General features: G+C 38.5%; 1 protein-coding gene across 2 annotated transcripts in view; it reads right to left on the bottom strand.

Moving 5' to 3' along the window:
- Positions 1-957: 957 nt before the first annotated feature.
- The window catches only part of MAX (MYC associated factor X), an 18,467-nt gene continuing 2,663 nt past the window's right edge, over positions 958-16,761 (bottom strand). The window contains exons 2-4 of one of the 2 annotated variants that reach the window (XM_081331104.1): positions 8,253-8,360; positions 3,510-3,633; positions 958-2,197 (exon numbers count right to left, since the gene is read on the bottom strand). In XM_081331104.1, the coding sequence (XP_081187230.1) occupies positions 2,010-2,197; positions 3,510-3,633; positions 8,253-8,360 (420 nt within the window). In that variant the 3' untranslated portion in view covers positions 958-2,009. Of the gene's footprint in view, positions 2,198-3,509; positions 3,641-8,252; positions 8,361-16,761 lie in introns of both variants that reach the window. The other variant, XM_081331103.1, reaches the window with a different exon arrangement.

The following is a 16,761-nucleotide window of genomic DNA, read 5'->3' as shown; positions in this document are numbered from 1 at the left end:
TTCCCCCACAATAATTATCCCTGTGTGGTCGGCTGGGCTGAGTGTGCGGCTGGCTCAAAGTCACCCAGCCGGCTTTCAAGCCTTAGGCAGGACCAGAACTCACAGTCTCCTGGTTACTAGCCTGGTGCCTTAACCATTAGCCCAAACTGTCTCTGTCTAGCCCAAACTCTCCTGGAAGTTGTAATCTAGCAACATTTGTTTGGGGATCACGTCTTGCAGATCTCACTACTATAAATTTGTAAAATTCCAGTCATAAATCTGCAAACTCCTAAAGCTTTTTTTTTAATGTTATCAAGTTCTCAGTTATCCTATATCTGATCTAATGCCGAATAATCCAGTGAAATACATGGAAAAAACAAAATTTCTCTTTATTAAAAAGAAACCACAAGGAATATGGCTAACGACTTTGTGAGTTACCTGTGGAGAAACGAAATATATGAAGCCTGGATTATCTCTCTCTGTGTCACTCTTTTTGGTAACAGTTGTTCCTTGCAAACGCAAGAAATCTTAAGACATGTTGCATCTTAAACCTCCCCCACAAAATCAAAACAACTTTGATCCTATCCATGTGTGTGTGTTCCGGGGGTCTGCAAGAGGACTGATGAATCCACACAATTTCCAGACAGGCAAAGATGAAACTTGGAGCCCAGCTGAAAAATACTTTTTATAAACTATTGGACACCTACTTCTGGCGACACCAAACTGAATTTTTGTTTACTGAATTGTTCTGTATGTGCATTGGCTACTTTTGGTGAATATTGTGAACCATTTTGAGAAATAGCCCAGTTAAAAAAGTGAGAAAAATATTAAGTAAATGAGAACCAATATCTTTTCCCCCCCAAAAAAATCTCTTTAGATTTAGCTTCTGTGTTTTGGAATCTGTAAAGTATCATCCATTTAGTACTGGAGAACACAAGAGAACTGCAACCATTACATAAAGACACCAGTACCACTCAAAAGGATAAAATATTTTTTTTATTTATAGTCTTATAGTAAAGGGAAGCCTTAACTTGCAAGACAATTCTTGGGCAGTATGTACAACATACTTCAGTTCCATGGAATAGACTCACACCTGGACAGAGACCAAGCTACATTTGTACACACTAAATTCAGAAAACATCACAAACAAGTGTGGAAAGAAGACAAAAAAAAATCACACATACCACACACACATGCATGTGCATATCCATGCATATGTGTGTACACACGCACACCTACGCGCAAAGAGGCCGTTGCTTGCTTACAGCCTAGGCCTCCATAATTCACATGGGAAACTGGCCCATTTGCCAGAGAGCAGGTCCACACTTTAAATGCATGTATTAGTACCAAGTAACAAAGCTTGTGTGTATTTACATTAAAAAAGCTGGCTCCGTTTCTGAGAAATTCAAAACAGAAAAGGGAAGAATTTAACATGGTTTGTATCTGTAGCTTCACATTACCAATGTCCGTAGCAGGAGGAGGAATCTGGCCAGACAGAGATTCCACTGGAGGAAATAAATACCAATTCGTCATTTGCCAAAATACAACAAGGAAATGAATTTCTGTGCCTCACCATGAATCTTGCATCATCACTTCAGGCAAGGAGGACCATCCATGCATGCATCTGCACGCTTCTTTCCTTTACCAAGATTCTTCTGGGGCTATCTGGATTTATTATCATAAATAACAACATTTTGATAAAAGCAACAGAGGCTGGTGCAGTTCTAGTGGAAGAATGGAGAGTTCACTATCTCCACACATGCCAGGCAATCTCAGAGACATCAGCTGAATCAAATGGTCTGGGCTTTCCTGGTACAAGAAACTGGTAGCAACAGGGCAGAATTGCATTCTGCTATGGCTGGTGTCATCCAGACGGTAAACTACCAAGCCACAGAGTTGGGTTAACTTTAAAAGGGCCAGAAAGGGACAAGGAACAGAGGAAGCTGCAGTCCGAGAGCCTCTACTAAAGAAAAAGGAAAGTCCTTAAGCAGCCAGCGAGTGTCTAATGGCAGCGGGAACCAAGGCCTCTTCTAGCTGGCCTCCATACGAAGTTTCTTCCGGCTCTGAGGCTCTTCCAGCTCAGACTCCGAACTGGAGTCAGAGCCGCCATCAAAGGCGGAGATGGTGCTGCCTTTGGGATTGGTGTAGAGGCTGTTGTCTGAAGAGGAATAGTTGGCCTGCAGCTGAGCACTTGACCTTGCCTTCTCCAGTGCACGAACTAAAAGGTAAGATCAAGAATATGGAAATGGATGTGGGAAAGGCAGGCAAGGTGTACAAGGTAACTGATATGGGGGCAATCACTTGGCCCCTTTAATGCCACTTTTCTAGAAATTATTTTAATAACAACGCCTCTTACTTCCAATCTATAGCATTGACATTTTCTATTCAACATTTACATACCTATTCCCCCTTCCCCCAACCAATTACAACAATTTGCTCACTCATAAGATGTTATGGAGAAATGTCTGTACATTATATATAATAAAACTGCTTTCCCCAAAGTTTCATTACAGTGCTTTCATTGTTCATTTGAGTTCATTTTGGAATTTGGATTTTTAGGGAAGGTGTGCACACTAAAGGGAAGTGTCTTGGCAAAAAGTTTAGGAATCCCTGCTTTAGGTATTCCAGGAAACAATGGAACAGAAGCTATGCGTGTGAATGGAAAATATCAATTCAACTGAGGATATGAAATGCTGCATTAATGGATCCATCTTAAGGATATGAAATGGGATAATCTGGCATAAGCACTGGATAATTAATTTCACATTCTACTGAAGTCCAAGAGTTGTAGAAATGACAGCAAATAGAAATAATTGCACACAGTAGTAATAGTTGATTTACTTTACTCAATCTAGTCTCAAGCTTTAGATAGGTAAATAGCCCAGTTTGCTGTGGAAGTCTGTGTATTTTATTTTTTTAAACAAAATGTTTTTGTTTGAGGACTGAAACAATCTCAGCCTACTTGAGATTGATGCTAAAAGCAACAAATCCAACCTGCATGAAGAGAAAATGGAAACTGTTTCTGTAGTGGCATCTGGAGTGCAGAATGATGCCTGGGTTTTTCCCCCTACAATATTTCTATATAAGCACTCTACCGTCCACTGAATGTTTTTTAATACCCCTTATGCACAGTTATAGTTTTTGTTATATGTTTCTACACTTGAATTATTATTACAGGTGTTTCAAATTAACCTCTTCGGGGCAAGGTTAGATCTGAAATACTTTTATGTCTGCATGACAGGCATGCGCACACACAGACTGGACGCCCAGGAGCTGTTTGGTGATAACTTATTGGTCCACTTCTATCTTGTATAAAGTATCATTCCAGGGAAGAAAGACCAAGTGACTGCATGAAAACTTATACATGCTGCCAACATATAAAACCTTTAAGCTTCTTAAACACCAACACCATTTTATTCAACAGATAATTAGATGCTGATCCATAAACCTCATATAGAGGGCTTTGTTGTGAGATAGCATAACTTTTAGCATAACTATGAATATGAAGACCTCAACTTGGGCATACTGACCTTGTTGCTCCAGCAGGGCATTCTGGCGCCTTAAGTCATCAATATCCTGCTGGTGTGTGTGGTTTTTCCGGCGCATGTACTGGATGTATTCTGTGGCTTTATCTAGGATTTGGGCCCGGGATGCCTGTTGCAATAGTAGGGAAAAAAACACACCAAATAAAGTCCTAGTTCTGATACATAAAATATAATTCTCACAGACTGCTACACATATTTTTATATTTGATCATATGTATCTTATTAAAATAATCCACATTTGACTAAATCACAAACTTAGTATTAAAATTCTTAAATATGAATCAGAATATCATCTTTTCCAACTTCCTATTTATATAGGAACTGTGTTAATGGTTGCTGATTATAGCATTAAGTAACTATCCAAAGGGAGCTCTAGAACGATTATTCCCTGTAATGTCAACTACTCTGTAGGTGAGCCCTCTTGCATTCAAAAGAAATTCTGCAGCAAAGGGAAAAAAACCCCTCTCAGTTGTACAGCAGCTTCTTTGCAAGAGATTAAGTTGCCAGCCATAGCTTCATTCAACAACTGGAACTATCCAACAAACCTGGCTAATAAATCCCGCAGCAATATGGACTGTTTGCAAATTGCTCATTTCTTGTAATGCACTTATGACTGTAATATATCTTACCTAAAGTCTTTCAAGCATTTCTATGCATTCATATATTACAGCTCCTGCATGTTTGTACTGAATATTGGAGTTTGGGACTATGATGTGGAAAGTGAAATACTGCCCTGTTGACAGCATGAAAAGGACAATTTGGAACAATTTTGCTCCCATTTTTCCTTTTTGTAAATGAAAGGTAGAATTCATTGTCTTTGAGAACAATACAGTTACAAAGTGTTTGGAACAATCCACTGAGCACACAAGACTTTCATTTTCCTCTGCAAGAAGAGTGTTCTACACTAGAAATGAGGTATTTCAAATTAGATTTTAAACAGTCTACACATCCTTAGTATCAACATAAGCAATCAAAGATATATAAATATCTTAACTGGTAGAAATAATGCATTCTCATTCTACTTTCTTCCATAGAAGTAGAGAAACAAAACATTTCCCCAAGTGGTCCCTGCAGAGCAAAATGAACTAGTCTGAACTAAATCATTATGGTGGAATTCCTGGTGCTCTCTGAGCTTGGATGTTTGTTTGCAAATGTTCCTTGACTAGGTAACATCATCAGTGCTATTTGATTGTAGGCTTTGCTTTCTGTGTATATACTGTAGCTTGCCCTACCAGTATTTGTATGTGTGGTTTTCACCTTGCAGTACGCTGATTAGAGTACGTTATCCTGCTAGATCAGACATGTCAAAACACAAGGCCCGGGGACCAGATCTGGCCCGCTAAGTGGTTTCATGCGGCCCGCAAAGCCATCCTGGAAACAGTGAGGGAACGGCCCCCTCTGCCTTGGCCCTGGCCCAGAGACCCTCCTTCTGCCAGAGACCCTCAGATCTGTCCCACTCCTGCCCAGGCCCCCATAGGCACCCTTGATGCGAACGATGTAGAGCTGGCCACGCCCACCCAGTAGGCCATACGCACTCTAGCCAAGCCCACCCAGTAGGCCACACCCACCCAGGCCATACCCACCCGGCCCCCTGAGGGCAACTGCAATGCTGATGCAGCCCTCAATGAAATTGAGTTTGACACCCCTGTGCTAGATGATTAATCTGGTGTTAATACCTGCTCATCTGAGTGTTGGTTGCTGGACAGAATGTGCTCTGGTCTTTTGGTTTCCTTCTTAGCTTTTTTTTTTAATGTCTCTTTTAAATAGTGTGTAAATATGGTTTATCTCTATGTAGCGATTATAACTGATTTGTCTGAATACCAGGCTTCAGGGAATTCCTTAGCAGTTTTTTGGGTTTAGTGTGGTCTAGGATGCTCACAGTCAGTTGGATTTTTTATTTTTATTTACTTAAGATCATAAAGCCCTCCAAAACACCCCAACTAAATCAAAAGACCCAGTAGTTCAAGAAGAAGAAAAAGGACTCAAATATAATATCAAGTGTTAAGGATTGTAACAGCCACCATGTACGAGAGTCAGGTAGAAGATTAGCACAGTGCATCTATGAAAACCAATTAGTAATCAATGTAAACACCTTAATCTTGCAACATATGGACAGACTCAATCATAGTTTCAACTGGTAAACTACAAACATCCTAGACCACAGGTGTCAAACTCACCACATCACGTGATGTGTCGCAATGTATCGTGACTCTTTTTGCATTGCCGACAATGGGGTGGGCGTGGCTTTGGTATGATGAAATCGGCCTGTGGGCCGGCAATTTGACACCCCTGTCCTAGACCAAGCTAAACCCAAAAATGCTAAAATTCTAAGTATTATAAATATTGCTTGCTTTTATTCGTCACAAGAGCATGTTTTAAATAATAAAAAATAAATAACAGAATAATTAGTAATATTAAACAATTATAAATAAATATTGGTCCTGATCCTGCAGGCTTCCAGAAAGTAGTCAAGACTTGGCTTTTTCCTTAGGTCTTTGGATCAGGATGAGCAGAGAATATTTTGGCCACAATATTTTTTTAAGTTAGTTTGTAGTATTATGTGTCGTTTTGGTTTTTTGCTTTTGTTGATGGGTGATCTTTGTATACACATTCTAATGTTTGAGTATAAACAAAACAATGGGTGTACAAATGGAACAGAACGGGTCTACACCACTGGTGGAGAACTATGGTCCTTTTATGATTTGTGGACCAACTCCCAGAATTCCTGAGCTAGTATGGCTGGCTCAGGAATTCTGGGAGTTGAAGTCCACAAGTCATAAAAGGGCCATAGTTCCCCACCCCTGGTCTAGAGGAACATATCCCCATTCTGAGACTCATCCGTGAAAATGAGAAATTTCTAAAAAAAGCAGAAGTCTCTAGAAACTGAACTTAGTAAGGAAGAAACAACTACCATGAAAAATGGAGATGTAGAAAAGGTTGGCTACATGTCACTCAGAACCCCCCCCTTCCCCAAGAAGACTATCCTTGTCACTGGAGCTTAACAATCAACTTCATTTTCTCTCCTTGGAAAAAGACATGCAGACCTCTGGAGAAGGTTTTTCATCAAATGTTCCAGTAACAGGAAGAAAAGTAGCTCAGACTATTACAGGGAAGAGGAATCTCCGGATATCCCGAAATGGAAAGACACGTGGTGGATTGTCAAACTCACTCATTCTTGCCAAAATAGCCATAAATTTTTCAGCACTCTCTTGTAAAAGTCCAGTGTTAACCATACAGCAATTTGCATTCATCTTGGAGAGGAGTAAAAAAGCAGAAAGTCTGCCCACATAGTTTAGCTAACAAGTTATACAGGTATCAGATCTCAGTCCTGAAAACTTTTTCTGTACAGCATGATTTAATACATGGGTGTGCCTTGACAAAGTCTACGACACAGAGTCAATAGAGGTGACTACACATAAAAATGCTGTCCACCAAGTGAACAATCTTATAATAAGCTTCTGCAGTCAACTGAGAAGGAATTTTAATTTATGATGATTAACAGGATACCTTTTCCTCATTCTTTTTGTGACAGCTAATTTAACCATATCAAAACCTATTTGCTAACATTATGTCAACTAAAGAGGAAGAAAAATAACTCATGTTTTAAACACCACTCATATTTGCACCCATTAGGAAGTCAGAAATTTTCAGCAACTACCATTCTGTCTACGATGTGAAAAAAGTAAATTTTACTCTTTTCTCAATAAATCATAGTAAGAAGCCATTGATTTCTTCCTGTCTTCTAACTTCAGAGAGAAACAAGATAAAATTCATAGAGAGAAGCAATACAGATTTCTTAGCTGTGCTTGCTGGAAGGACTTGCCAAATGAAGAACTTAGCAACATGTACCAGTCTGATGTTCACAATTCAAAAAAAAAATATCTCACTATTACATGGAAAGCACTTAACTCCCTAAAACCTTGGGATTAAATCAGTAATGACTTCATTTAAGTATTTATTTCTCCTATCCAAGTTGAAGGCTGCTAAGCCACAAATTTAAATGCTACTTTAATTATTTTGAATACAGTTAAGCTGTAGCTTGCACTCGAAGTAAACAATGTAAAGAACACAATACAACAACTTAAACAATAACAACTGTTTTCAAACGAGACAGAACTTGAAATAACTGTGCACACCAATGATAGCACCATCAGAGGGGGAAAGGAGAGCTATAGAACTCCTCGGCTTAAGGAGAAAGAAACTGAGGGCTCATTGCAAGGCGCTCTTCTACTTCTTTTTGTTTAGCCATGTTATAAATTACCTCATTTGCAATTCATTTTTATAGTCTCAAACTTTAAACTAAATAAATGTTTACCAGTGCAAAAAATGAATAACCTGCAATAACTTTTAACCACCTCATAAAACGTAAAAACATCTTGCTATCCATATGTAGAGAAGTGCACATCCTATCAGTTCTAGATAGCCGCATGGAAAAAAACCTCCAGCCTTAAAAGAGAAAAACATTCAGTTACTTAGAAATAGTTGATAACTAAACAAAGTACTTACTACAGTGTAATTCATTTTTATTTTTAAAAGCATGACAAAAAGTAGAAACCAAACCAAAGAAACCAAAGCAAGAACATTGATTCCAGAAGACTACCTGGGACCCTTGCAGAATTGTCTCCTGGCCCTGGTCCTTTCTTGCTTAGTTACTAAAAGTAACAGGTGCAACTTCCTTGTGCTCAATGAAGTTCAGGGAAAGCGTATCACTTCTCTCAATAAACTCACCTTCTCTCCCTGAAGTGAAGGTACAGAATCCCGCAAGCTGTGGAAACTATCCTTGATGTGGTCCCTTCGTTTGCGCTCTAGAGCATTGTGGTGAGCACGTTTGTCAGCCTAGGACATTAAAAACAAAACAAATACCAAGCATTACTTTAGGTATAAAAACGTGAGGCTTCCCCTGCATTCCTGGAATATAAGGAAAAAGGAAGGGTTGTGGAAATCAAAGCCCTGCAAAGAAACAAATTGGTCAACACAATTATCATTCAAACAATTCAGGACAACTGCAATCATGAAAAATACATTTTATGAATAAAAGAAGGGCTTTTGTCAAACATTATTCAGATAAGTGTCTCCTCTCTGGAATAAATTATTTTAATACCAAGTAGCACTGCCTATTTTCTTGATATTATCCTACAGAAAAGGCTCACAATGAAAAATGAACAGAGATTTCACCCAAAATAGGAAGCCCTGAAAGAATCTTAACTAGTTCAAATATAACCTCTATTTAGAAAACACCATAGGCATATGCATAGATTAAAATCTTCCCAAATAACTCTCTATATGCTAAAGTTCTAGGTTAGCAGACTTTGTGATATATATAGAGGCATCAGGAGCTGGAGGATAGTTGCAATGGCTTTTTTCTCTGTTAATATAGTATACAAATGTAATGCATAAATGAAAACTTTTGAGTAAGAACTGTTATAGCCATATGACCAGGTTCATATTCAAAAATTTTCATTTACACATTACAAAGCAACTAGAACTACTTGATTTTTAGATGCAGTATGATAATCACTAGAGAAGAACCTAATGCTGGGAAAGGTTGAGGGCAATAGAAGAAGGGGACGACAGAGAATGAGGTGGCTGGATGGAGTCACTGAAGCAGTAGGCGTGAGCTTAAATGGACTCCAGAAGATGGTAGATGACAGGAAGGCCTGGAGGAACGTTGTCCATAGGGTTGCGATGGGTCGGACACGACTTCGCAACTAACAACAATGATAATTGTACACTTAAGATTTGGTGTCTAACTTCAAAATTACATTTTTTATAAATATTTTACAATTATTTTATGCATATATTCTATATAAATGGAGTAATTTCTTCCACCTGAATTTGTGAACAGTAAAGAATGTGACCATAACTGCAAAGTTTCAAAGATTGCTAAAAGCTTTCCTGGGCAACAAAAGTATTGGTTTAACAATTGACACACATTAATCCAGGTATCAGTCATCATGTTCCAAGTAGGTGACCATCCCTAAATAAATTCAACACATCACTGACCATTTTTCATCATACAAATTTTCATAGAGCCATCTAAGCAATAATTTGTCTTCCTTTGTAACAAAGGATATTATAAAAATACTTAATATTTATAGCAGAGGATGATGTGGAGCAAAATGGTTCAATGGATAAGAATCTAGCTTATTTTAGACTTTTTTAAAGATTAGTTCAAAATTAATCTTTATTAATCTCAAATTGAGAATAATCAGTTTTCAGTTTCTGTAGCAAATATATCTCCATCACTCTGCTTCTGCTCACAGACATTGATTTTGTTTTAGTCCTCATTACTGTTTGAATCCAGGTAGTAACACTGAAATCAAATTATGAGTAGATGGTTTGCTTCCAAATACCAAGGTAGCCTTGAGTTATACAGTTCTGGCAATGATCCCACAGTCAATTCTGAGCACAGAAACTGTCCATAAATGTAAAAGGACACTCTGGATGTGTCTGGACCCCAAGTCCAAAGTACACACACTTTTTCTTTAACTGTTTCCTTCAGTTAAACATGACAGGATTTTACTGGTGGAACCAGACTAAGAAGCAACATTTGTTTTCTTCTGAATTACTTCTCCACAGTATGCCTACTGAAAGGCCCAGACTGTGACAGAAAAGGCCAAGTACTTCAGCTACTTGAAACTGTTTCTGCTCACAAGCAGAAAAACAAAAGAAGGCAAGGACAAAAATGTAGGTAAAGTAAATGATACTCATTACTGGCCCAACAAGTCTTATTTAACCATGTACACTAAGAAAAACAAAAAAAACAGTTGTCTGTGGATAATTAGGGAAAACTGCTAGCACACACACTAAACTCCAAGATCAAGCTAGAATCTATAAAATGAGAACGGCACAAGCCAATCCCTTGCATAAATTATATCCATGAACAAGAATCAGGACTGAAACACAAATTCCCTACCAATATGGATTAAGACCATAACAGAAAAAAAAGTGTACTAGCCTCCCTTCGCCCTGTGCGTTCCCACAGAGAGGGCCTCCTCAGGGTGCCACCGATCAGAGAGTGTCGATTGGTGGCCCCCAGGGGGAGGTCCTTCTCTGTGGGCGCCCCGGAGCTATGGAATCGGTTGCCGATTGAGCTCCGGATGGCGCCCGATCTTTGCTCCTTCCGTCGCGATCTAAAGACATTCTCATTTGAACAAGCCGGCCTGGCCTGATGGGGGATGGGCGGGGTTTTTTATTGTTATTTTAATATTTGTATGTACTGTTTTTAGTGGGCATATATTTAATCCTTTTTAACTTTTGTAACTCTGTATTTTTTATGCTTGCCCTGTTCACCGCCCTGAGTCCTTCGGGAGAAGGGCGGTATATAAATAAAATTATTATTATTATTATTATTATTATTATTATTATTATTATTATTATTATTATTATTATTATTATTATTATTATTATTAAAGGTGCTGATAATTCAAAACTAAAAATCACTAATTTTCTCATCTGAACATGAACACACATGGGGGTTCGTCTGGGATGTCCTGTCCGGCCTTCCCCTTTGGACGAGGGAGACAGGTGGTCTCATGTAGGTAATATGAGCCAGGTGAGCAAAATGGACTCCACCACCATTACTAAGTGTTGTGAGGACCAGAATAGTGAGGTAAAGTCTAGTGTAGTAATTGATGTCCCTGGTGATGTTTGGCCAGAAGAGTGAATTCTACAGACATTGAGGACTCTTGTCCTGGACCAGAGGGTATATGTGGTGGACATAAGGGTGGACCGGGACACTGCCCACTTCTATGTTCTGTTGGAGTGGAAGAAAAGTGTTCCGGAGTGCTTTCAGGTTGAGATTCTTCAATGGATTGAGAGTATTAGGGCAGGGGTGATATTCCTGGCTGTTTGGGCCACGTTCTTGGCTCAACCATTGGGCCAGAAAAGGGAGACACGTGCTTCGTTTACTGCAGGGGCACCAGAGGCAGAGTTTGTACAGGGTTGGGTAAGTCTGACCTCCATACAAAACTTGACTGGCAGTTATTGCATGGGGGCTGGGTATAAGAAACTACGCATTTTCCATTTTCTCGGGAATGCAACCAGTACCAGAGGGGGAGGAAGAATATGAAACCTGGATGGAGTAGGCAGTACAAGCAGTCAAAGAGTGGGATATACCAGATGTGCAAAAAAAGCAATGTCAGAGATAGCTTAAAGGGCCCTCCTGAAGAAGCTATCAGAAGTTTAATGTTCAGCCGAGGTCATTTTACTGTGCCCGACTACCTCTCCCTATTGCATGATGAAATTGGGTCTGCCGAAACAGTTTCCAGCTTACTGTTTCACTTTGGGCATATGTATCAAAAAAAGAGGTGAAAGGCTGTCTGAGTATATAAGACGATCGAACAAATTTTTATATCAGGTTTTGGAAATGGGGGGGGGCTGGATCCACCTGAAGTGCAGCAAGCTCAGATGGAGCAACTTTCCTGGGGTGCTTTAGCCTCGGATCCAATCTGGAATCAAATAAAGACCGAAGCCAAAGGGAGTATCTGGGGGTATCATTAGCTCATAAGGAGAGTTAGGGTGACAGGGGTGGTAGAGGAGGCCAAAGAGGTCACAGCTGATTTATCATCGGAATGGTCCTCAGGCACGAGAGTGAGGAAGGGTGAAGAAGATAATGGGCTCGAGGAAGGCAATGGGTTGTCCACCTCCGAATGGAGGTCAGGCCGGGCCAGCCAGTGGAGGGAGGCCCTTCTACCTCAACGGATAATTCGGCAAGGTCAGTGATTTGTTACAACTGTGTGTGTGGGAGAGACAGAGAGAGGGGGGAAGGGAGGGAGGGAGAGAGAGAGAGAGAGAAGCAGCTGGTTGGAGCTGTTTGCTTGAAGCAAGCGAGTTTGGGGAGTTTTAATTTCCTTTCCCTTGTTGGAGTAAGCTAGGCAGAGGGGACAAGGGAGGCCTCTGCCAGCGTCAGAGATTGGTTGCCATCGTTCTAAGTAAGTTGTTGTTGTCATCAAAGACGGATTAACATCGTCCTGGGCAAGTTGTTGCCACCAGAGACTGGCTGCCATTGTTTTAGGCAAGTTGCTGTCATCAGAGGCTGATCGCCATCGTTCTAGGCAACTTGCTGTCACCAGAGGCTGACTGCCATCATTCTAGGCAAGTTGCCATCACCAGAGGCTGATTAACATCGTTCTGGGCAAGTTGTTGTCATTAGAGATTGATTACCATATTCCCTGTAAATTCTTATTGCCTGAGATCAACCACCATCATCCCAAGTGAGTCACCATCGAGAGAGAGCGACCATCACCGCCCCATGTGTGTGGCTGCCGATCATGACTGAATGCCACCGTGTTATATGCCCTGTTAGGCACCAATGTGAGACACCTCTTTGGGCTGGTGGCCACTTGGAGGGGAGGTCCCAGACTTAAGCGGTCCCTACGGGGGTGGCGCTCCATTTAAAAAAACCCCAAAAGGTTCTACTGCATAAAACTGCCTCATTATTCATGATTCTTGTGTGGTATTATTTCATCTACAAATCTTGACAACACTGGCATTTTCAGATTATACCGCAAAATGAAATGCACAGACAACTCATTTAGACAGCTTCATTAATCAAAAGTTATTAGAAATGCTTCCCAGTTCAAAATACTTTGACCATTAAGTAGACCACTTATCATTCCTTCCAAAGTTTGTAATTTTGGAGGGCATTAGAAAAATTGTACAAACTTATAAAGTCAATCCAATAGAAGATTTTTTTCCCCACAGAGCAGTCTGATTCCCCATCAAAACAGTAAAAGTAATGTTGGTTATAGAGTGCTAAATTGTCCTGTTTCTATAATTACTTTGTAAAAACAGAACGAGCTATAGTGGAATGTTGTACCTGCCTCTGCTGTAATGAATTACTGGCAAGAATTGAGAGCAAGCAAATTGCATTTAAGAAAAGCTGCCAGATCTAATCCAATGAGTTCTGGTTGGCAGAAACCATGCTAGATGCTGAATAAGGAGAGCACAAAAACACTAGCTTCCATTCATCACAGCAAGGTGGCCTAGTGCCATTACTACTTTTATCAGCTATTTTCAAAATAATTTGTCCAGGAAAAACTTAATTCTTGGCATGAAAAGAGAGCGAGGAAAGAAACCAACATTGTTTTTTCTTCTAGCAGAAGCTATTTGTTAATAATCGTATGTTCAAATCAGAACAGAAACAACGGTATTTGATCCTAACCATATGCTGATTTTAGGTCAGAAAATAAGTGCATAAATATCACGAGGGATGACATTATTTTGTTCAGGTACAAAATAATGCCATTCAATTATATTATGATTCGGAAATACTAGGAAATACTAGGTGTTATATACGAAGCACAGGAATAGTTTTGAAATAGTTCAGATTATTTTTTTCAATCTGCTGAATAAGTTCTGGAAAAAAATAGACTCTTAATTCTGTACCTCCACATAAGAATATTCTTTCAACTATTTAAAATAATAATGCTATAAACATTCCTGGTAGTGTCTAATTCAAATATTCATTCCCCTAAGTTTAAAACTAGAAGGGATTTTATAGCTTGTTCTCAGTATTACACAAGAACAGGCCTGCTTTTCTTTAAGTATACTTAAGAAATGCCACCCAACTTTTATTTAGGGCAATATAAAATACCGTACTTTTTCATGGAATCATATACATCCAACTAAAATGGGTCACTTCAGCCAGAGAACTAGTAATTAAGAAATGCTCTGGAAGAGATCCAGCAAATAGAATGACCCATTTCTACAACACTTGGAATGGCCTATGGTGAGGTTTGAATGTTAAGGGACAGAACATCTCCCATGCTCATATGCACAGAGACACACACCCAGAAACAGACACAGACACATATATGAAATTCTAAAACTTGAAGGCATATCCAGGCATATAGTCCACACTGCCGATCCAATTATTTTTCCCTATTCATTATTTTTTAATGAAGTCAAGGCATAGCAATAAAAACATGTGACAGGTTTTATATATATATACTATAAGCAACTGTTACTGTTCACATGCCATGTGTCAACCAGTACTATATCCAAAACCGTTTTCTAATGATTATTGTAAAATCTGTTCTTTAATTAATAGAACTCCATTACAACTCAATGGATTTGCCTTAATAAAGTAAAGAAAAGAGCTTGCTGAAATGCTCCAGACACTACTAGGATGCATACAGCTCTCTGAATGCAATTAAGTATTATATAACACTAATAACTTATTCTCTTAGCACAATTTCTTAATAATGTGATCTTAAATTCAGTGCCCACATTTACAAAATAAGCTTCAATAAAATTCATCTTTAAATAATTAGTAAAATTAATGTAAAAAATTATATTTTTCAAGTTTTCCTTTTTTTGCAAACCATCCAGTTGTGTCAACCTAAATTCTGTGCAGCATCGCTAGGCTATTGCCTGAGCATTCAGACCACACTGTTTAAAATGCAAGTAATTGCAGTCTAAATCTCTACTACTGTAAATCTATTATGAAACTAGTAATAAATATCAGAAAGAAAACAGAAAGCATTTTATTATTTTATTTTTATTATTTTATGACTCCCTATTAAAGAAACAGAGGCCCTGACTCCTTTGTTAATTTGAGCAAATACTAAGCTGAATATTAACAATTAACTCACATGAATAAAATAAACTAACATTTGACATAAATATTGACATCTCAACTCATGTGGTATATTTCTACCTCAAAGACAAAGAAAAAATGTAACTTGGAAAAAATAACAGGCAGTGGCAAAAACCTGATCTGATGACTAGTCTCATGAATACAAGATGCAATGTTGACTTTCCAAAATACTCTGGACTATGAGTCCAGAGAAAAGGGCTCCTCTACCTGCAGAAGGAAATAAATCCAGGAGATCTTCCTGTTAATGAAAAATGTAGAAGTAAAATATGTTTAGCCAACTCAAATTTTAAATTCTTCTCCTGCCAAACATTATTTTAGGAAATCTACAACTACCTAGAATCAGGAGGCAAGAAATTGTCAGCAAATTCATTTGATCAACCTGGACAACTGAAGCTCCCCAAATAATTCCGGTCAGAAGAGCTCTGGAACCGAGCCAATAACTAGAAAGTCACCAGAGATAATAGAATCAATTAGATGTTACTATTTTATCACAAAAATCATGCATAGTTTACATGGTTCGATTCTCAAGGTTTTAATGGCTATTAATCAAACAGCATTATTTTCATCCTGTTCGAAAGTTTTTTTAAAAAAACTCATATTTAGTGCTTATATATAAATTTTTGGATAATTATGACACAGTCTTATTCATATTACTCAGACATTACTCCTATTACTTAATGGACTTCCGGTATGCTGTGTGCAAGACTGTAGCTGTGGTCTTTAAATGAACATTTTTGCTTAATTCCATTGCACAAATTGCATAGCTATGCAGGGCTTCAGTTCTGAAGGGAAAAAGTGCCTCTGAACAAGCAAGGCTGTTTGTGTAGCACCTGTCACAATTCTTTAATGTAGTTTCATTTTTCCCCAGGAACACTAAGGTTCCTCCAAGCAGCTAGAACACAATCTCCAGAGAAATCCTATTGTGTTTAAGGTGTTGCAGAGAAGGCATTCACCCTCTCACACTCCAGAGCATCTTTTCCCCTTAAATATGAGGTCTTGTACAGTTACACACATGTCCTTAAATAAATATTTTTCAGGTGCACAGAAACATGCACCAAAGATTTTAAATTATGTTTCATTTGTACAAAACTCAATCCACTTGCAAATAAATATAGAAACCAGTTAGCATGCAATATCATTCCATAAAAAACTGGATTTCAAAATATGAAATCTGATTAAAGTTGGCTATATTTAATTAGCTATTTAAGTTTAACACCATACTCGTTTTTTTTAAAAAAAGACTATGCTTCAGTCATTCTACCTTCATTTTTATCTATCTATCTATAGGAAATAAAATTATGTAAATTAATAACAAGGCTATAAGTATATCACCATTTACAAACATTTAAAACTCAGCAGCACAACAGTGATACTGCATCTGTGAGCAAAACAAAAGCAACCAGAAAGAATTTTTTCTGTGAATCACATACCATCTTGCACTACAACAGCCATGGGCAAGATAAGAAAACCTGTTATGGTATTACTAGGCTACTTTGTTACAAAGGTTGTTTTTATTATTACTCCTGTTTTTAAGTCTTTTATACCTCAATTGCAATCAACACTAATTAATTCACAAGTCAAACAGTGTGCAGTAAAATGTTGAGTAATACAATGCAGATTTCAAGAAAGCGTACC

The sequence above is a fragment of the Vipera berus genome, assembly GCF_964194415.1.
Source record: "Vipera berus genome assembly, chromosome: 1".
Taxonomy (NCBI): Eukaryota; Metazoa; Chordata; class Lepidosauria; order Squamata; family Viperidae; genus Vipera; species Vipera berus.
Note: the sequence above shows the minus strand (reverse complement) of the source record. Positions and strands in the feature narration are given on the sequence as shown.